Source organism: Lagopus muta, chromosome 23 (genome assembly GCF_023343835.1).
Source record: "Lagopus muta isolate bLagMut1 chromosome 23, bLagMut1 primary, whole genome shotgun sequence".
Lineage (NCBI taxonomy): Eukaryota > Metazoa > Chordata > Aves > Galliformes > Phasianidae > Lagopus > Lagopus muta.
In genome coordinates, this window is record NC_064455.1 from 4,994,973 (window position 1) to 5,016,203 (window position 21,231).

The following is a 21,231-nucleotide window of genomic DNA, read 5'->3' on the forward strand; positions in this document are numbered from 1 at the left end:
CGGTCCATGCTGCCATTACCCCATGGCCAGGGTTCCTCCGCAGCGTCACCTCAGGGAGCGCTCAGGACACTGGTGTTTATGGTTTGATGAGGTGCAACTGCAATAGCATAACCCTATTTCCTTTCCTCTGACATAAAATAAGGTAAGGGTTTGGCAGCCTTTCAAATCAAGACAAATAAAATAAACTGTTCTACATTCATCGTGGAAAGCAACAGACTTTGCTACAAAATGACTAACAGGACATTCTATTCATCTGCACCAATCTGGTCTGTGGCTGCATTCATTTCCATACAATCACTGGAAAATATTATGTTGATTGCCAGGAACAAAGCTTTTATGGGGATGAAAAAAATCCGTGCTACTAATAATCTACAGTGGAATTGGTAAATGGGTAAGACAAAGCTTTAATAATATTATTCTGTGCGACATCTGATGTAAATAATACAGTTCTATTAATCTCTCAAGCAATCAGAGTCTGGCTGTTAGAGGCAGTCAAGGATGAGCAATAATATTCTCTCTTCTAAGGAATGTTGGAGTAGAATTGAAATCCCTTGCTGCCAACACAGTTGCTGCCCCGGTTTGGTGAGCTGGGGTTGGCCCTAAATCCGAGGCACCTGCATCCCATGCTGGGCTCCCAGAGGCACCCCAGGATCTTGGGCTCCCACCTTGGCAGCTGCTGTGGGGCTTCAATGCAGCTGGGCTTTCTCAGGAGCACAGGGGAAGGGGAACATCAGCAGCTCACGTTTGGGGTGATGGATTGGTCTCCTGCATGCAGACCTCAGGGGTGCGACAGCATCCTCATGTGGCAGCTGGCTCTGCTGCTGATGTTAACCTGGAAAGCACCAGGCTCTGTGCAGGGAGGTTTTTTGGTTCGTGATGCCGAAGTGTTTGTCTTCTGCAGATGTGCACCAGTGTCTTTAAAAAAAAATAAAAGCAAAAATCAACTCATTCAGCAGCCCCATTGAATCCAAAGCAATCAAGGAGTTAATGTTGCTTCCCCCAAAAGCACGTGTGCTATCCGTCCTGCAGCACGGTGTTAGTTAGTTAAGGCAGCCAAACGAAGCAGAATTTTTAAATGAGATCCTGTTTTTCAAGTATGATTTTAAGATACGATGCAGGTTGGGGTTGTCTGATTCTTCACAGTTCATTAACTAGGGAGCAGCTAGTGTTAGAGTGACTTTTTAAAATGATAGATTTTTATTTATAGCGAAGTTCTAGTCATTAATTTTAAAGGAACGAAGCATAAAACCAAGAGTTGGGTTCATTTTAATTTTTTTTAAAGTGACATTGGTAATTTAATTAAATTGGGGCTCTGAGTATCGTTACAGAAAATGAAACATTAGTTCTGCACTGCTTTTCAACCCAGCTGACGTGTTCCACAGCATCGCCCAACTCTTTGCAACGTGCGGTCATTGCTGTTTTGATGTGAAGTTATTGCTGAACATGGAACTATTGAGGTCCTGGAGTGACCAAAGTGGGGCTGAGGGCAGGAGGGCCAACCCTACATTCCCTACAGATGAATCCTTCCTCTCCCTCGTTGCTGCCCACACAACTGTTGACCATCACCAGCCTAATGACTTCAGCTCTATGGTTATTTGCTCTTACACTGTAATTCACTTGGAGACAAGTTCTGCATTCCCCACCTGACAGTGCTTCACTTTTGCTGCCCCATTTCCCTAACCAGAATCACTTTCCTTTGGCAGTTCTACCCAGTCACACGTGTGGGAACCCAGGCAGGCTGCAGAATGGTGTGCAGCAAGGAACGACGTTCAGCATCGGGGACAAAGTGAGGTACAGCTGCAACCCTGGCTTCTTCCTGGAGGGCCACGCTGTGCTCACGTGCCACGCCAGCATGGAGAATGGAGCCTCCTGGGATTTTCCTCTCCCCTTCTGCAGAGGTAAAGTGCCCTCCTTCCTTCTGCAACAACGAAGAGGGATTTAACGAGCTGTTTGGGGTTGGGAAAAACTTCATGGAGTATAAGCTTGATTTAGAAGAGTTGAAAGCTAAACATGATGTAGTTAATATTGAGGTTCCTTTTTATTGGATTCCCTAAAGCTGCCAGGACTTGGGTGACTAATGAGAAGGTTATGAAGTGCTCAAAGTATTCTAAATGCTGCACTGCTGCTTTAACTCCAATTTCTTTGTTTAAATAGAGGCCAAAAAAAAAAAAAAGCAGCAGCCACATTATCCATTGCAGCAAGGCATCTTCCTAAGACCATGCATTTTTCTGCATCAAATATTGGGAAATTTAGACTGAATTTTCGGCTCTTCCCCCACATCAACCTCAGTTCCCCTTTGGCTGCCTGTAAAGAGAAGGGGGTCTGTGCAGATGTGCTGAGGGCTGCAGCCTCCAACAGGGGAGGTGAGTGGGGGGTGACACCTGGGCAGGGATGGGCAGCTTTCCCGCAGGCCCTTTGGGGCAGTGCAGCTTTGATTCCTTTATCAGCACAGAGAGCTTCCTGCTAATCCTCTGGAGCCACGAGGGACTGGAGAGGCTGTAAATATACAAGTGTCTGTGTTGTTTTACCAAAACAGTTGCTGCTGCTTTCAAGTCTTTTCCCCTCAATTCCTTGTGTACTTCAGCAGAGCATCTTCTATTGATTCTTTTTATTGACTCTGCTTGTGCAATCAATTAGCAGTTCTAAGCTGTAGCATAAATCTTGAATTTAAAATGAACAAATATTGTTTGCTTGGCGTGTTTTTAATGCTTTCTTGAACGAGTTACACAGCAGGGATGTGTGCTATGTTGTGTATTTCTTGTGTGCTTACCTGCTGCTTTGGAGCCAAGGGCATCACAGCACTGAAGGTTCACCCAGCCACGCTGTGCTGCAGAGGGACAGCTGCCATTGCCACCTGAGAGTCATTGCTTATGAGTCTGTGCTTTTCCTTTGAATCAGGACTCACTGTCACCTGAAAAGCAAACAAACCAATGAAGTTAAAAACAAACAGAAACAACTGAAGTGCGTGTGCATGCGCCTGCATTCAGCTTTGAGAGCGCACAAGGCAACGGCCTTTTTAGAAAATAGCAGATTCTGTGCTTGAATGCATCTGTGTATCCTTCACCTCCCTCCAAAGGAAGCGTGCCATCTTCCCGTGGCCCAGCTATTATTCAGGTATTTGTGTAGCAGTCTGCAATAAGGGGAGGATTAACTTCTGACCCCAACAGGTGTTGAAGTACTGAAACGTGAAGGTTGGCATGGTTGTAATTTTGATGCAATCCCTGCGCAGATGGAGTAAGGACCATCTCTACATTTTTGTCTTGCACTGCCAAGCTCAATTTTAATTTTAACACCACTGTTTCAATCTTGAATCCAGCAACGATGATGGAGGCATCTGATGTACTTCAGAATGAAGGAATATTAAATTCTATGGTGCTTGAAACGGTGCTGTGTGAATTGCTCTGATCTCAGGGAAGCGTTGACTTGTTGAGCTGTGCTCGTGGTGCTGTGAGCCTGCAGGCTCCTGGAGGTGCAGCACTCCTTCCTGAAAGATTGGATCCTGCTGCTTCAAAGCTGGCACTGAAACTTCCACAGCAGTTTTTTTTTTTGGAGGCAGGAACTAGAAATCTCCTCATGTAACATTTATATCTTGTCTCAGGAAGGCAGAAAGTAGCAAAGACAATCTGCAAATTGACTCGCTGAGTTTGAAAACCAGCTGCACTCCTTCTACCAGAAGTGGGTTTCAGCCGTCAGATGTTGGTGCTTGGCTGATAAACTGGTGGTACAAAATTCTGTTGTTGCAAGGGGTGAAGAGGCAGGCAGGCAGATTTGGTGCCTTCTTCTGCAGGGAAAATCGTGTTTTAAAGACTACTGCCTGAGGAGGAATATGTATTTCCCTGAGAGATGGAAGATCTTTGTGGCTTGCATAGCTTGTAATTAATTCTGTCAATATTGGCTTACTGGTGATTTGTGGCTGAAAGTTTGTAGAATGAATGTGTGTTTTCTTTTCTAACGCAAGCTGGAGATGGGTCGTGCTGCTGGGTCACGTTCAGACAAATGAAGATGAAAGATGCCCTCTAGCTGAGCAGGTGTTACAATCTGGGGAGCAGCTGTCTTGGGAATAGACTTGTCTGATGTCACTGCATTCAGTGTGGGGACTGCCCTTTGCTTCTTCCCCTCCCACTGCAAGGGCAGAGGTGGGAGACAAGTGCAGAAATCAGCAGGAAGTTCCGGCCACGCTGATCAATACCTTCTCTCTGGTTCCTTTATGCTCTTGTCTTTGTACCTGCTTTCCTCTCTGTAACATCCTTTTTCATATTTTGGTAGCCTTGTCTCCATTATTCCAGTCCTCGTGCATTGAAATAATCAAAGATGCACAGAAATGCATGGTAGGAAAAGAATAAGAAATGAATGCGTTCGAGAAGCTGGAGCTCGGCGGTGCCAGGGCAGCAGTGCTTGGAGAGGAGTGCTGTGGCTCAGCTGCTCTGTCTTCATGAGTTGTCTGCACCCCTTCACCCATCTCTCAGTTTAGAAGTACTGTTTCTATAAGGGATAAGTGTATTCTTAATGAGAAAGGAAAGCAGGAAGAAATCCCAGATGCAGAAGGAGTGGAGTGGTGAAGCACTGCTCTGCAGAGAGCGATGGAAGTGGTGGTGCTGCGGCTCCCTGGTGGTTTAGAAAGCACAGTTATATCAGAATTGATTCTTGGACTCTGAGCTAAAAATCACTCGGCACACACTCTGTTCTGGTGAATTATGTTCCTTGCTTATGTGGCAGGAAGGACTAAAACTGTGGTGATCTCATTCTGGGAGCAATGAAGCAGCAGCGGGTGGCATCTCTGTGCTGATGTGCCCATGGCAGGGCCTGGGGGAGAGGCTTGGCTCTGCCTGGGAGCACATGGGCAGCCTGCAGACAGACCTCGAGACTGGGCATCCCCTGTGAGCCTGGTGCTGACTCCAGATCAGAGGATCTAGGCTGGCATTTATCCCACCTGTAGTGTGTCAGGGTATTGTATGGCTTCCCTGTTGCATCTTTTATGTCACATCCTGCACAGTTTTCTGTATATAGGATCGAATCATCTGAGCTGGAAGGGACCTTTAAAGGCCATCTAGTTCACCTCCCCTGCAATGAACAGGGACACCCACAGCTCCATCAGCTGCTCAGAGCCCTATCCTGCCTGACCTTGAATGTTTCCAGGGAGGAGGAGACCACCACCTCTCTGAGACCCCCTCCCTCACCCTGCTGCCCGCAGTGCTTTTGATGCAGCCCAGGACACAGCTGGCTTTCTGGGCTGTGAGGGCAAATTTCATGGCCAGCAGTACCATACCGATACCCCCAGTTCCTTTCCAGCAGGGCAGGGTGGTAATTCTGCAGCTCTGAAAGAATGCTCTGAAATGTCTGTTTCATAAGGCACTTTCAGGCATGTGGAGAGAAGTCTTGCCCAGATTGTTTGCTGAATTTAAGTAGAACTGATAGGTTTATGATTCTGGTAGGCGTCTGAGTAAAAATTCAGTAAGCCAGCTGAGAAGTTGAGAACATTTGCAAAGCTACATTTTAAGAGTATCAAATATGCATAATCTCATTAAAAGTGGTCTGTCTTCTTATAACTCCAACAGCTGCTTAGATTGTACCATGCCTAAAATAATTGAATGACTGTTCAAGAAGATTTTTAGAAGATCGTAGAACGTATTTTAATGGTAGAAAGCTCTGCAAATCTCTAATACAGCATCAAGTCAAAGTTCTTTGGTGTAGTCCCCATTTCTCCTTCTACAGGAGCAGATGCTGCCTCAGAGTTCCAAGACCCCAGCAGTAAATGTGGTTGAGAAATTGCCTGGAAGAAAAGCTTGCTGCAAAAGCAACAAGGGTTTGCCCTTGGGTGTGTTTGTGGGTTCTGGACCGCAAGAGTGCACGAGCACCAGAGGAACAGCTTGTTTGGCCATTGCAGCTGTGCCCTGGAGGCCGTGGGGCTGACATCCAGAATCTGGACTGCTTGTAGGTGGTGCAGGGCTTTGCGTGCAGAGGTGTTGTGAGTGGGTGCCTGCAGTGGTTGATGTCAGACATGGAGTTGGCATTAGCAGCCCCAGTGGGGCAGGTAGCTGAAGAATACATGGGCTTCTTCGGACCTCAGTGCGTTGCTGAAGCAGCTGGTAGTTAGGTGTGTGGTTTGGAAGAGGTCACTGGCTGAGAATCTTTCTTTGCATATGTTTCTTTGTAGTATTTACAGGGGATCTTATTCCTGAGATATTAAAATGTGAACATACAGTAAACTGGTGATTTATGCTGATCCTCTTTGGCTTAAACCACTCATCCTCTTAAAAGCATTTTCACTCTATTCTGTAGGAGAAGAGGGCTTTGCAAGTAGCTCTTTCACTTTTTGGAAAGGGCCGCCTTTAGAGGCTCAAGTGTGAATCCTGTGTCAAGTTTGAAAGATTTCCTGGGGCCTGACTTGGTTGCAGCATCAGCAGTTGCCCAGCAGTGTGTTGTGGCAAGCCCTAAGCAATGTGATCTAGCCTGAAAATCAGCCCTGCTTTGAACGGAGAGCTGAACTGCATGAGAAATCTTTTGGCTGCCATTACCTGATGGTTTCAGTTGCACTTTGGTGTCTATACCAATACCAGTAATGTCATTCATTGGAAATACGACTGCAGCAAACAGGTATCTTTGAATTCCAAGCAACAGAGCATCGAGTGCCACAGCTCCCCCCACTTATGGCCACGGTTGGGCAGGTGTGAACCCAAACCCTAACTGTGCCTCCTGCCTGTGTTGGGGCAGCAGATGGCCCTGAGGGAGGAGAACAGCTGGCAGAGCTGTGCTCAAGGCACTGCATCCTGAGCCAAGCCACCATCCTGAGCTGCCTGTGGGATTCTCTGCTCTGTCTTTGGGTGTGCAAATATTCCCACCTGTGTTAAGTTTCAGTGTTGAAGGTATTTTTTTTTTTTAAAGTTGGTAATAAAAGGAAGTGTTTGTGCTGTAAAGCCCCGAGCTCCTTGACTAAAGCATCAGAGATGCTGCTCTGTAACACATGTAAGGTTAACAGGCTTTTCTGAGCGACGCGCCAAACAAACTCCAGGCTGATGCTGTAGGTGGGGAAGCCACGAGTTGCTCTGATGCAAGTCAAATTAATGCTTGGCTTCCTTTATCTTCATGCCCATGTTTTCCTTAGATCTCCCTCCTTTAATTGCTCTAATAGCTCCTGTTGATGGAATTCAGGTTGCAAAACTGAAAGATCCTGCAGCAGAGAGATCATTACGCAGCCAGGAGATGTCACAGCTTGATTTCTGAATAAACTGTTTTAGCACTGATTTGGTAACTACCCATTACCTTAAAAAAACAGAAACCAAAACATGTGAGGCATGGCAGCGAGATTCTCCAATCCTTTCTGTTAAATTCAGATTCACTAAATACAGTGCTTGTACTCCTGGCTGCTGATGTTGTGGTCCTTGGGGTGCTTGTCTTGCTGATGGAGGTGCTGACATCGCTGTGAGTTGGGTTGAAAGCTCCTTAAAGCCACCAACCTGCTGCTCCCAGCCTTTGAATTTTGGTGGCTCTCCTGCTTTGCTGGCTGCACGGATGGGAGGAAAGCTGTGGAAAACGCCTCCTAGGAGCCCAATTAGAATGAAGAGATGGAACAAAAACTGAGGCAATAACATGAGGACTGAGCATCTTGCCAGCCACACACATCGGGCTGCAGCAACCTCCCCATGGAGCAGCAGCAGCTCTGTCCTTGGGGTGGTTAAAACTAGACTGAACAAATTACAGTAAGCATGCAATGAGGAATAAGCTGGCACTTGCAGGGAGGCAGACTGGCTGCCCTAATAGGATTTTGCATCTCTCAACATCTTTCTCCTAGTACTGTGTGGTAAAAAACCCCTTGTGCTTCTCCCAAAAGCCACTTAACAAAGACGTGTCTGAACTTTCAATGCAAAGATTTTCTTATCAATCTGTATTTGATGACGTGGGTTAGGGCCAGAATTTTATCAGTCGAATGGAAAACACTTTGCTTTTTAAGAAAGCTTTTGATCAATCGAGATAGCTGTCCTGCTGCAAGCTTGAATGCTGCCCTTGCCCTTGAAAAATGCTGTGCACAGGTGCTGGTGTGCAAATCAGGTGGTGTGTGGTTCCTTCTGCTCCTCCAGAGCCCAGGGAGCTTTGCTCAGGAAGGCTCAGAGCTTTTAAGACTTGGGTCGGGTGCTTCTGATCTGATGCTAGGCTTTATATGCTGCTGCTTGTTGATTTTTGCCATGAAATTTAACCATTGATTCATATCAATCAGCATTGCTTCTTAAAACAACAAACCAGCCACCACAAAAATAACAAAGAAAAGAGAAAGAAACAGAAAGGGAGAGGATGTTAATCAGTAAGTTTTCTCTTATTCTGAATATGGCATACAAATAATATCCAACCCAACCATCCAGAGGCCTTATCTTACTACAGAAGAATTCAAAGGTTTGCTTTTGGGCTTTTTTCTGACTCACTGCTCGTGCGTTTCAGCACAACATCATAACTTGCCTTCTCTGTTTGCAGCTGATGATGCTTGCGGAGGGACGCTGAGGGGACAGAGTGGAATTATCTCAAGCCCACACTTTCCTTTGGAGTATGGCAATAATGCAGACTGCACGTGGACTATTCTCGCTGAACCCGGAGACACCATTGCTCTGGTGTTCATGGATTTTCAGCTGGAAGATGGATATGACGTGTTAGAAGTTGCTGGAACAGAGGGATCCTCGCTCTGGTAGGTTTCTGGTCTTGTTTAATTATTGTCCTTACTGTCGTATACGAGCTGCTAAATTTTCATGGGTGTTCATAGTGCTGGGATGGGGTGGTTCCCAGTGATCCCCAGATTTGGTTGCTGCCTTCTGATGGATCTCCTGTGGATGCCTTTATTTGCTTGGTGAACCTCGTGGTGACCACTGTCTGCTTTAAACCTCCGCTGTAGGACGTCACTGCAGCAATCAAACCTAAGAAACCCAACTCAAACATTGCCACGCTCAGAACAACATTTCTACTTGATTGTTTTCTGATTATTGCTAAATATGCTGCTGACGAGTTGACTTTACTGCTAATGAACCTCTGGCAAATGTTTCTGCAGATCAGTTTGTTCTTCAGCCACGCGGCTGTGCGTGGAATTTCAATGGCTCTTGCATACCATTAAGTTTGCTTGAGCAATGCTTTCAGAAGCACTGCTTTTATGTATAATAAATGCTGCACGGATTCTTTTCCTCTCGTATACAAGAGCTGCCCAGATGAAGTTGAGGGCTCACAAAGGGGATTTGGCAATATTGCTTCCATTATGCTCAGCCAGGGGCTTCAGCCTGTGGTCGAGTCCCAAACCATGAGCAAAGGAGAGGGGGTCAGCTTAGACCCGACATCCTTGGATGGGAAAAGCAAAGTGTTTTAGGTGCTGTCTGGGGTTATCCATGGGAAGTTAAATTACCATCATTTGTGAGGATTCTCTCACTGCCACAAATAATGTTTATTTAAGTAATCTATACTTGCCTGATAGCGTGGATCTGAATGTTCTGGATGTATGAATGTGAGGGAACCATTTACCATCCACCAGTTGCTTACTGTTCCTGAGACCCTGTTGAAAATTTGATGTTTTCATGGGGAAAAACAAAACAAAACTGTTTTTATTAGCGTGCATAAATATTTCAGGGCCCCATTACATCTTAGCCATTATGTACTGCAGGGAGGATCAGTCATCTGTAGTATGTGGTAAAGATGAATGTAAACTAGTTAAGAAACATTATTCAGCCTGGAGGTGTTGCCAGTGCAGCCTCCTGTCTTGTCATATCAGGAACGAAACAATGCCTGTCAGTGGGAACCTGCTGGAAATAATTAATAAACTACCCCTAAATACTCCGTGGTGGAAATTCAGGAATGGCAAATGAGTCTTTGGGAATCAAACCCTTGAAGTTTCAGTGGTAGACACACGGGGAGGGCAGAAGACTGAACAGGACAAAATACACCAAATGCACCTTGGGGCTTTGGGGCTCATCCTGCATTCCTGCAGCACCGTGCGATGGGATCATAGGATCATTAAGGCTCAAATCACCTGAGATCCAGCCATCAGCCCCAATAGCTGATGCACAACCAGTCGATTCCAAGGAGCCTCGTTTGCCATTCTCAAAGTCAACTTTTCAGTCCCAGAAGCAGAATTGCAGCGTGTCTTATTTTAAATTTCATTTTTCAAAGCTGGCCTTCACAACTCAGAGCCTGATAATTAAATTCAGATGACTCATTTTTCCCCATTTTTTTAATAATTTTTGCCCATAGGAGGAATAAATAGAGCTCATATCTCCTCTTTAAACATGTTGATATGATTCAGCTTGAAAATAGAGCTAAAAGCCTTTTTCCCCCCCTCTATGAAGACCTAGTTTTAATTATTGGTAATACTGCAGATACACTTACAGCCAGATAACCAATTCTATTGAAGAACCTCGCAGCCGAGTATTTCATTTCTTCAGCATTATAAATAGTTTTAATCCGGCCCTGAGATGTACACAAACAAACAAAATTGTATTTCATATAGCTCACATCCATTTTTGAGCTGTATATAGTGGCAGCCTTTCCAAGGGAGCTCACTCAGCACATGGAGCTGGCTTTGGCTCCCATTGGAATGGGAACGAAGGCAAAATGTGTATAAAATGGCTTTTGAAATCTGTATTTAAATGTCAGTTACCTCTTGATCAGGACCTGGAAATAGATTGCCTTAATTGACTGGTGTGGTTTAGTTTTGTTTTGTTCTGTTAAACAATTCCTAGTGCTTTTAATTAGAAATTCTACAAAGGCTTCAGAGCTGCCTTTGGTGGGAAATCTTACTGTAAATGGCTGCCCCCCAACTCCTCTTCTGTGCTGTGATGGTGGGATGTGGAGCTCTCCCAGCTGGAGCAAGCATTGGGACAGCAGTTGGTGGGAAGGTGGCAGGTTGGCTTTGCTCAGAGGTGCACCCAGCAGCTGCCTTTGCAGTATGAGTTGTTGGGAACACATGGGGGGTCTTATGTGGGGCATCTTGGCTCACCTTTCTTGCTCAGAAGCCAGCACGCATCACGTTCTGCACAAGGATCCCCGCTGTTGGTTAAGATGTGCGTATGCAGAGGGTCTCACTTGGTGGAGAAATTCACCATGGTGAGGGAATTGGATTTGAATGTCAAAATCTGCCTGCCAGAGCTGATAAATCATGTTTTCCGTTGCCTGCCCTTATCTACAGCTTCAAAGTGAAGGAGCAGAGACACCTCTGCGGCTGCTCTGCTGCTTCCAAAGATCTTTGTTCCGGGGCTTCTTCGCGGACTTGTTTTGTAGCTGCTTTCATGTGTTTCCAGGTTGTGATAGAGAATGTACGCGCTTTGTTTTCAGATGTCATCTGCTTCACAAAATACATTTTAAATGATCTTTGCCTTCTGGGTTTTCCTCCCTCAGTTCTCAGCAGCTGTGCCTCTCTTACGAGAGCACAAACCCATCCACGTGTTCCCCCCTCTGCAGTTTTTGTCCTGTGCTTTGAGGGGAAGTCGCAGCTGATACAGGTTCTGTTTGGTGCTGAATTTGCTCTCATTTGAACTGATTCTGGATGTCTGGTGGCAGTGTATCACACACTGGGATCAAACTACAGCTCCGTTTAATTTGTGTTGTGTGTTAATTCATTGAAGCTGGGGAAGAATCGCATTTCCCACGGTTTCCATAAGCTCAGGCTGTGGAGAAGTCAGTTGTTTTCACACTGATGACTCTGAGGTCAAACCCATCTGCCCAACCTGATCTTTCCACTTCTCTCTAGAAATATTTCAATGCATGAAATATATAGTGAAGAAATTTTTGGGAGTCATCTTCAGGATAGGTTGGTTTGGTGAGGGTGTCCCTCAGCAAGATAGAGATCACCAGCAATAACATCAACCATCAATAACAGATCACCATCAATAACAGAGCTGTGAAACACTGCAGAAGCCATGCTAAAGATCCCAGAACAGCAGAGCTGCAGCCGTGGAGGTGGAAGAACTATTCAAGTTTAAGTATTATGAAGTGTGTTCTTAGAGCTAGTCCATTGAATTTGTCAAGTTCTATATATTTATATCTTGACATATCTATAATATACGTCTTGACAAATTCAATGGAGTACAAAAATATATATAAGTATGTTTTTTTGCTGTAGCCACACAGCTGTAATGTGATAGCTGCAGTGGAGCCCCAGAGGCCTTTGGCCCCTTGAATAACAACCTTTCACCTGGAACAGAGAAAATTGACTTCTGTTCCCTTTGGTTGCTTACTGCAGACCTGAGCTGCCTTAAAAAATAGATAAGGATACCGTGGCAGGGATCGATAGCGGATGAAAAGCAGGGAGCAGGAAGGCTGTGCCAGCCCAGCATGGGATGGAGCATCCAGAGCTGGGGCTGAGCGGGTGGAAATTGGCCATAGGAGCAACACGGGAGTTGTGTGGGTTTTCTTCCACTCTGGCATTTGTTTGTGCTTCACATCCAGTGTTTCCCTCTGGGAAATGGTGCTGTTGACAGATCTTGGCACCGCCGCGTCTCGCGCTGCTCGCTGTAAGCCTGGGAATATTGGTTATTAAACTTGGTACTTAATGGCTCTGATACTTTGTGTGCTGAGATCTAATCCGTCTTTGAGAGCCCGGATGGAAGATGGAAATAATGTGTTTGGGGTTCATGTGGCAACTGTGTTTTGCTTCATCCCTTTGGTGACATTTTGTTTTGTCATTGTGGGTCACGATCTCTTTAGCTCACACTGAGTTTGTTTTTGACAGGCTTGGCTGCCGTACAACATTGGGTGTTTGGATTCTTCCTCTCAGGGACTTTTTTGTAGCTGGATTTATGGCAGGGAGCAGGAAGATGCCAGGACATCAGTAAATATCAGAGCATTAGTAATAGGCAAAACGCTGTCAGCAGCAAACGTCTGATGGCCACAATTTTCCAAGTCTCGGGAGAACTGGAGCCATTGTGGTTCACCACCAATGTGTGATCGTTTTGTTTTGTTTTAAAGGTAATTGCTGCATGTACAAATTGAAAAAGGCAAATCGCCATCCCTGCCTCTGCCTCTGGTGTAATCAATGCAAACAAGCTCACTTCCACGTAAAGCAGTTGAAGCTGTGTTCATCAGACTGTATTTCCAATCTCTGCTCAGCTCGGTGCTGAAGGGAAGCCCAGCCTGGGCTCTGATGCCTGGTGCTGAGTGCTGTGTGCCTGCAGACACAGCTGTGCTGGAGCCGAGTGCTCCATCAGTGTGCCTTGGGATGAAGGCTGGCTGTGATGCTGCAGCCCTTGGATCTGCCCATCTCCCCCTGCTTTCCTTTTTCCCTTTTGTCTTCGTTTTGCGCTTTCCAAATTAATTTTTGTAATCGTCCTTTAAAAGATGGAGCGGTTCAAATTAGCTTTTAGTCAGAATTACCTGCATTAAAGATCTCTTTAAAAGAAAGGCATAAAAGTAATTAATTGCTTCAATTATAATAACGTGGCTTGGCTTGTGGTTTTCTGTTAGAAAAACCTAGGTTTTGATAAGTCAGCTCTTCTTGAAAGGGAAAACCTACAAGTGCTTCAGGCTGGAAGCTGGCACCAAGGAGCTCTGAAATGAGGCCATTGGCAAGGTGCTGTAGAAGCAGATACGAATGGCATCGGTCCCACAGCCGTGCCCCGAATGCCCATCTGGGATGGGGTTGCTTGGAATGGGTCTTGCCCAATCCTGGATGCTGTGCTTGCTTCAAACCAACACTGTTCTGTTTGTGAGCGTCTGCATCGTCACGTTTCCTCTCCAATAGGATCAGTTTTAAACATGGGAATAGTTAAGCAGGAGGATCTGTGTGTTCCTACCTGGGATCTGCCCACCCTGACCCCTCTGCTCCCCTGGGAACAAAAAACAACCTTCAGAAATAGGAAGATGTCAGCCAAATATTAGAGGTCGCTATCGATGTCATTGATATTTTTTTCCTTAGACCTTTTAAGGAGCCATGGACTTCTAGCACGAAATTCATATAACAGGATTTTTGTGCAGAGAATAAAATACTCATTAAACTTTGCAACCCTGGAATATGTACAAAACAGAGCTTGCAATTACACTTCATTTTAAGCAAGTTAACAGAAGTTTTGTTAATGTTTAACATCTTTATGGGTGTCATTCTTCATAAATTTTAACTAATTAAGTCCAAAGGGACAAAATAATATATTCTGAATGTGCCTTGATGCCAGTGCTCACTTTTCTTTTGGCACTTTTCCTTTTTGTGCAAGATCTGATTTTAATAAGTTGCCAAAAAAAAAAAAAAGTAACTATTTTACTTCATATGCCAAATTATTTGGAAGGCCTTGGTGTTTGCTTACCTCCCTGCATTTGGGGTGTTTGCTGCTAAGGAGATCTGGAACTCTTTATTTTCCTAGGGCAGCCAGCCTGCAGCCTGAGGTTACCATCAGTGGTTCATAAGGCTGGATGTGGCTCTGAGCAGCCTGGTTTGGTGACCCTGCACATAGCAGGGAGGGCTTGAAACTAAATGATCATTGTGGTCCTTTTCAACCCAGGCCATTCTATGATTCAAGGCTCTGCCAGTAAACTCACATTGAGCTGAAGCTGAATGCAGCTGAGTGTGAATGTGCCACGACCGTGCTGAGCCCCTGCTGCTGTAAGCAATGGAAGGCTGGGGATGGGTCATTAATGCTGCTTTACTGATTGCAAGAGTAGCAAGTTCATCCAAACTATGGATAATTCTGGTTGTTTCCTTGCCAGTTTGGCTTCTGTGTAGCTACAGTGGCTGCACCGTGATGGGAAGGCAGTGCTGCTGACCAGCCTGCTCCATCCATTTGCAGGGTCGTTGGCTGTGGCTGTGCTCTGGGTGAGCTGAACTCCTGCAACGCAGATGGGAGATGCTCATCTCCTCACAGAAACTGACTCTTCACTTCTGCTTTCAATGAGTGCTGTTATGGTCTGTTTAATTTCAGGCTGATGCTTCCATTACAGGGTTTTTATCTGATCAGACACTTGGAAATTGGGAATGATGGGTGAGCGGGGAGCAGTCGGCTCTGATGCGGTGTGTGTCAGTCGGATGCTGAGAGCAGAGCTGCAGATGGGTCTGCATGGGGAAGAGAAGAGAAACCCACAGCAGCGAAGCACACAGAAGGCAGCTTTAAAAGAGTAAAATTTAAAAAAGTCCCACCTGGCTTTGACATTCTGGCAATGCTTTCAAGTTCTCAACAGGTTCTGTAGTTGGAAGCCTTCAGGCTATGCTGGGGTCATCCATGCAGATTGCTTCAAAGGGAGGTTTTACCTCTGTGCAGCTCTTATTCTGCTGCATGGGCAACTTCAGCAGTGCCACAAACCCCTAGATCTGAAGCCCTTAAGACCACTCACTGCCTCGGTCAGCAGCAGGAGGCTCACCCAGGGACCCCAGCAAACCTGGGTGCTGGGGCTGTGCTGAGCCCTCAGTGCAATGGGATGCAAACTGGCGTGTGAGTCAGGAAGGATTAATGTTGGGTTTCTCTTTGCTGTGCTTGCTGCAGGGTCGTGTTTCATTCAGTATTGGCGAGCTCCTCATTGATTACTAAAGGAACGAGGTGGTCTTAAGACATGTTTCCTCTTCAAATTGTAAGCCTTGCTACGACAGAGTGGGTTGTGTGTTCTTTTCATGCCCAGAGGATCATTAAGGTTAGAAAAGACCACTAGGATCACCAAGTCCAGCCCACCCCATCATGTCCACTGACCACGTCCCTCAGTGCCACATCTGCACAGTTCTGAATACCCCCAGGAATGGTGACCCACCACTCCCTGGCAGCTGTGCCACCACATCACCACTCTTTCTGAGAAGAAATTCTTCCTGATGTCCAACCTGAACCTCCCCTGACACAACTTAAGGCTGTTACCTCCTGTCCTGTCATGTAATAGCAGCCTCCATTAGCAGTGGTATTTACCATGCACGCACCCAGAAAAAGAGTTAACATCTTCAGCTGTAAGATGTGGCCAGTAGGGAAGATCATGGAAACAAAGCAGTGGGCACTGATGGGCACTGATGGGCAGCTAGGAGAGGGCAGCCAGCGTTTAATTTCCAGCTGTCATTGAGTGATCTCACCCACATCCAGGAGCTCCACGTGCAGGTTCCCATTTGATTATTTATTTAAATTTCTGTGCCTATCTTGTGTTGTCATCCGCTCTTCTTGGAAGCATAGAAGGCATTTTGCAGTGTGTGATGGAAAATGTACTTGGGCACGTCAGGGTGGTGATTTATGGAGTATATTTAACATTCCCTTAACCAGCAGTTGTGGTCTCCTGAACAGTAGTCTGATGAAAATTTTATTTTTCCACTGGAAGAGGAATTAGTATTTTAAGCATGTTGCTCGTATTCTCTTTTATTTTATGCATTACCCCCAAGAGAACTGCAAGCCTCCCCTATCTGTCTGCCTGATTGAACATACCTGTCATGCCTTCATGTGAGGTTGGAAAGAGCGCGAGCGGATATTTATTTTATCCATCTAAATGATAAATTCTGGGAAAAACAAAATTGGGTCTGTCAAACTGCTGCTCTAATTGCACTTCTAATAACTTAGCACCTGGCTTTTGTTGGTAGCCATTATCAAATAAAAGAAACAGATGGGTTTGCAGTTCAGTGGGAGTGGTGCGCTGCTGAAGACGTGTTCATTATCTTCACTCCAATTTGAGTGAAGATGCCTCTCACCAAGGAGTGCAAGGTCAACAGGCATTATCTGCGCTGAATGCGTTACCTTGTTGGACAGAGAGGGAAATAGAGGAGCACTTAATTAAGCTATATTAGCTATAGCATCCTCGAAGCAGGGCTGCACCGCGCTGGGTGTTGCAGGGGGCACGCAGAGGACGAGTTTGTTACTGCAGCGATTTGTGATGTAAATCAGAGCTAACAAGGGTGGCAGGATGCGCTGCCTCTCAGATCTGTGCAGATGGAGAAGTGATCTGTAATGCTCAATCTGTGCTTTGTTGCAAGATGGACTTAAAAGAAGCAAGCTGTTGCTCTCTTCACCACAGATAATGCTGGTAGCGTCTGAGTAGCTTGGTGCCTTTTTGTCACATTAAAATCAAGCTGTGAATAAAAGCAAGTTATTGATTCTTTAAAACAGAGAGATTCTTTACCAGCCAGTTAATGAGCAAAGAACACTTCCAGGTTCTGATTTCTCTGAGTGTTTAAGTTGTAAGATCTCAATTAACTCACAACGGGGCTCTTCCTACAAGGCTGTGCGGTGTATTAGTCTGGAAGTCACAACAAATGCATCATTGCAACTGCCAGAAGAACTGCAGTGCCGGGCTGGAAGTTGCACCCAGTGCAGCTGTGACCTCTGTGAGCATCACTCCTCGTGTCTGTGTTACACACAGCAGGCAGCAATGCAGAGGCGTTACTGCAGGGAGCATCTCTTCAATAAATCTGCTATTCGGAAATATTCCAGTACTTCCCCTACTGTTACTGTAATAGGAGAGCTTTTGGACTACGCCTTTTTCACATATGGAAAGAAATTGTTACAGTGAGGAGAGCGGAGGCTAAATGAAGGAGACAGGATGAAGTGCTGTTGTTCCTGTTTAACAAGTGAGAGAGGCAATAATCTGCAGCAGTATGCTTCTCCTGATGTCAGTAGTAGCATGAGAGCAGCACCTGGGTCACTTTACTGATGGCAGGCACATGCTTCTGTGCTCAGACACTTTTTTTCCTTTCTTTTTCTTTTCTGAAAGGTGGGGAGATATGTAAAAGTTGAGCTTGTGTGTGCTTACGCAGGCTCTGAAGCCTGACCCAGGTGATGTGATCCAACATGGACAGCTGTGGTGACAGATGTGTGTTTGTGCCCCCAGTCAGAGCACAGCAAAGTGGATTTCTGAAGGCTTTGGATAAAGATGGAATACTTCTTGCTGTGCTTTTCTAGTCTGAATCTCTGCCCCTTAGAAGCCCCTGTGTCAGGATGGGAGGCAGAGCAAGCTCTGTCTCTGCCAGCTCTCCTGATGAATCCATTTAACTGGCTTGGAGGCAATGTAGTCCAGCTAATCTTCTCCTGCAGAATTTACAAGGTATTTTTTTCTCATCTTTCCCTTAGCAGTGACAACACAGGCTGCATTAAGCTCTATAAAAATGATATTACTAGATCCATTATAATGTCATTATCATTAGTTTTGAGTACATGAAAAGTATGTGAAACAGCTTTCATGCAGTGGCTTGCTGTGAGCCTGTATCGTTCTGATACCGAAAAACCCAGAGGCTTCAGTTGAAGGTTTTGTTGCGTGCTTTTGCTATGCTCTGCAAAGCAGAGGGAATAGGAACCTACCCCAGACCTCCAAGATAAGTTTCCCTTCTAATAGCCATAGTAATCATTACCCCCTTTATCCATCAGTTATCCACAGGCTCTTCAAACATCATAGTAGCTTCCTTGCTGTGACTGTAAGGCGTCTCCAAACACGTTATTTGTCTCCGGTAGCGCTCAGCTCTAACATCTATTTCCATCTATAGTCTGTGTGACAGTAGAGTGAAAACGGATACTGATGGAAAAATGCTACCACCCTCACGTGCACTGCTCTCCCACTGCAGGCAGCTGGAATTGCCTTGCATGCTCTGAGCTGGCAGGCAGAGGTGTCCTTCAGCTGCTCGGGTGGCATTGCAGCTGATAGAAGGAGCCATTGTGGGAGTTCAGCAGAGTGTGTGTTTGCAAAGAAGTGTATGTTTTGAGGCAGCACTGCAGGTATTTGGAGACATTACTCACCAGCAGGTTGTGATGTGCTAAATTGAGTGGAACCTGCGCGCCAACTTCCCAGATCATGGTTTTACCTGAGTGCCTCTTGTTTAAGAAGTATCCAAGTGGAGGAATGGAAGACAAAGATTTCTCGTAAAGTATAATTGGATGGATGATATCTTGGGCCTTTTTGATGTATCTTTTTTAACCACTTCATATTTGTGACGTGCCAAAAATAGCTGCACAGTCTGGTGTGGCCATCGCTAGTGCAGCTGGGAATAGATTTTAATTGATGGATCCTGTCAAGCTGTTAGCAGCCGTGCAGTCATGAGAACCATTAAAGTGATATTTCTTGTCCCTGCTATCATGTCGCAGAGCAGCATTATTTTTTACTTAGTATGTCAGTCTTTGCACTGATAGCTCACTGGAGTTGTGTCCTGGGTTTTGAGTTTCTCAGCAGTGAGAGCTGCTGACCTCTGACTTCAGCTCCAGGAGCTATAGCAGATGGTGCTGATGCCCTAAGAAAACCTGCAGTATGGAATAAGGAAGCAAGGACATCTTTGGAGCCTCGTTGGCTTTGTGACTTTTTGAGGTAAAGTGCTTCCCTTGTGCACAGGGAGGGAGAGGGAACAGCACGGACTGCAGAACTCTGATGCTTTGTGCTGAGGCTTGCTCCAGCTTGGGACATGTGGAAATATTTTGGGGTGCTCCACTTCCATGGACTGCCTCATTTTCATTGTGTGTGTGTGCAGTGTGTTAGGTGGGAAAACTGTCATTGAAACTTTATCTGGAGCTGAGAGGAGAGTGGCTAAGCCCCATCAAATTCTAGCTTAGAATGAAATTTTAACTCAGAAAAAAATGGCATGTGGCAAAAGACAACAGCAGCTTCACACACAAGACAGCAGTTAAGAAGGAATGCTTTCCCTGCTCACCTTTCCTGCTGTTTTTTCTCCTCCAAAAAAGAAAAGAAAGAAATATGTAGTCGGGGAGAAGAGGGACAGGGAGGCTGTGCTTGTGGACAAGACAGGCTGGCGGAATGCTGGAGCTGAGACAGCAAGCAAAGGCTTCGGATGCTGGAAAGCAATTGACCTCCTTTCCGAAGTGCAGCTTTTGCAAAGATGCCATTACAAGCCAGATAACCAGCAAGCATTGCTTGGGCAAGAGGTTATCTTGCATTAGCTGCTAAATAGGATGGGCTGTCAGCTTTTGTATAGTGGATGTGGTCTTTGGATGGAGTTTAGGCATCTCTTTGGTTGAGCCAAAGGAAAGAACACGGAACAGAGTTGCTTAAAGAAGAGAGAAGACAGAGGAGACTCATTGCTATTTTCACTGTGGATAAGCAGGAAACATCCATCTCTAGGCTGCACAAACCCTCCCTTTGCCATCACTATGGAGCCAGCTATATTAACTCTGAATTATTGCCCTGTCCAAAAAAACTGTGGTTATCTAGAGTTTGCAGTTATTTTTACTGAGGCTTATGATGAACAACACTGGAAGTTCGCAAGGAGCTGCAGCCGCAGGAGCAATGAGGTGGAATTGCAGCAGGTCGTGGCCTTATCAGCAACGTGGGCCATTGCAGACTTTATTTCCAAATTTCTGCTCATTTTTTCCTGCAGAAAGCTCATTTCTTGGCTGTTCCTGGCTCCTGCCCCAACCTATGCTCTTCTCTTTTTATTTTTGCCCCCTCAGCCTTGCAGCCCGCTGCTTGTACATCTCTTTGACTCCTTCTGGCTGACTGTGCCATAATTCCCCTAACTTGATGGCAGTTTTTGCTGCCGTCCAGTGTGGATTCAGTCTCTGAAGGCGGGGACGATGCTCTTCCATGAATAGGAAGAAGGCAGGAAGTGGCCTTTTTCTCTGCGTTGGTCTCACTCCCTGTAGAGAATCTGGCGCATTCTCTACATTTCCATACTCCACTTCACGCTTCCTCACCCTGCCTTCAGCCTTCTTTTGCTGCTCCCCAGGCATGGTTCTCCATCTCTCAGAGCTCACCATGCCAGCAGCAGGCTTCACGCTGTTCGTGCCCTTCTTCTTGGTGATGGACAAGTAGAACACCAGGCGGCGGGGCGGCCGGGCCATGGCTGCGCTCACTGCCCCAGCATGGCGGCAGGCCTTGTGCCATTGTGACTCACGGAGCCCTGTCTGCTTCCTGCAGCCCTATTGGCTGTGGGTTGTGATGATGTCATGGTGGAGGTGACGTCATGGTGGTGGTGACGTCATGGTGGCAGCAAAATGATGCAGAGCTTGCTGCCTGGCGTTGCAGACCCAGCCATGTGCGCCCTACCCAAGGAGACAAGTGGATGCCTCTCATTTTTTGTCATGATAAAATGGGAAGCTGCTGCTGGCTGCTGGGAGGTGGCAGCTCATAATGTGAGGACGGTTTAGTAGCAGCCCTAAAAATAATTGTATGTGACAGCTGTTTCTTGGTTCCTGTCAGTATAACTACTATAATTTAAACCCGCAGCTCTTGGGCTACATGTCTAATTTATTTGGGTGGACTTTTCATTAATTTGAAAGGTTCTGAGGGCGTAAAAGCCTTCATTAATTACATTTCAGTAAATGAAAATGTAACAAGGTGCTGCAGGTTTGTGTGGGAACGTAAGAAATTTCCCGTTTTGTTTACTTGTTTTCA

At 45.8% G+C, this 21,231-nt stretch overlaps 1 protein-coding gene across 2 annotated transcripts in view; it reads left to right on the top strand.

Annotated features, from left to right (window-relative positions):
- The window catches only part of CSMD2 (CUB and Sushi multiple domains 2), a 229,936-nt gene that overhangs the window by 51,208 nt on the left and 157,497 nt on the right, over positions 1 to 21,231 (top strand). For both annotated transcript variants that reach the window (XM_048969227.1, XM_048969228.1), the window contains exons 5-6: positions 1,704 to 1,898; positions 8,464 to 8,671. In XM_048969227.1, coding sequence (XP_048825184.1) covers positions 1,704 to 1,898; positions 8,464 to 8,671 — 403 coding nt within the window. The remainder of the gene's footprint in view (positions 1 to 1,703; positions 1,899 to 8,463; positions 8,672 to 21,231) is intronic.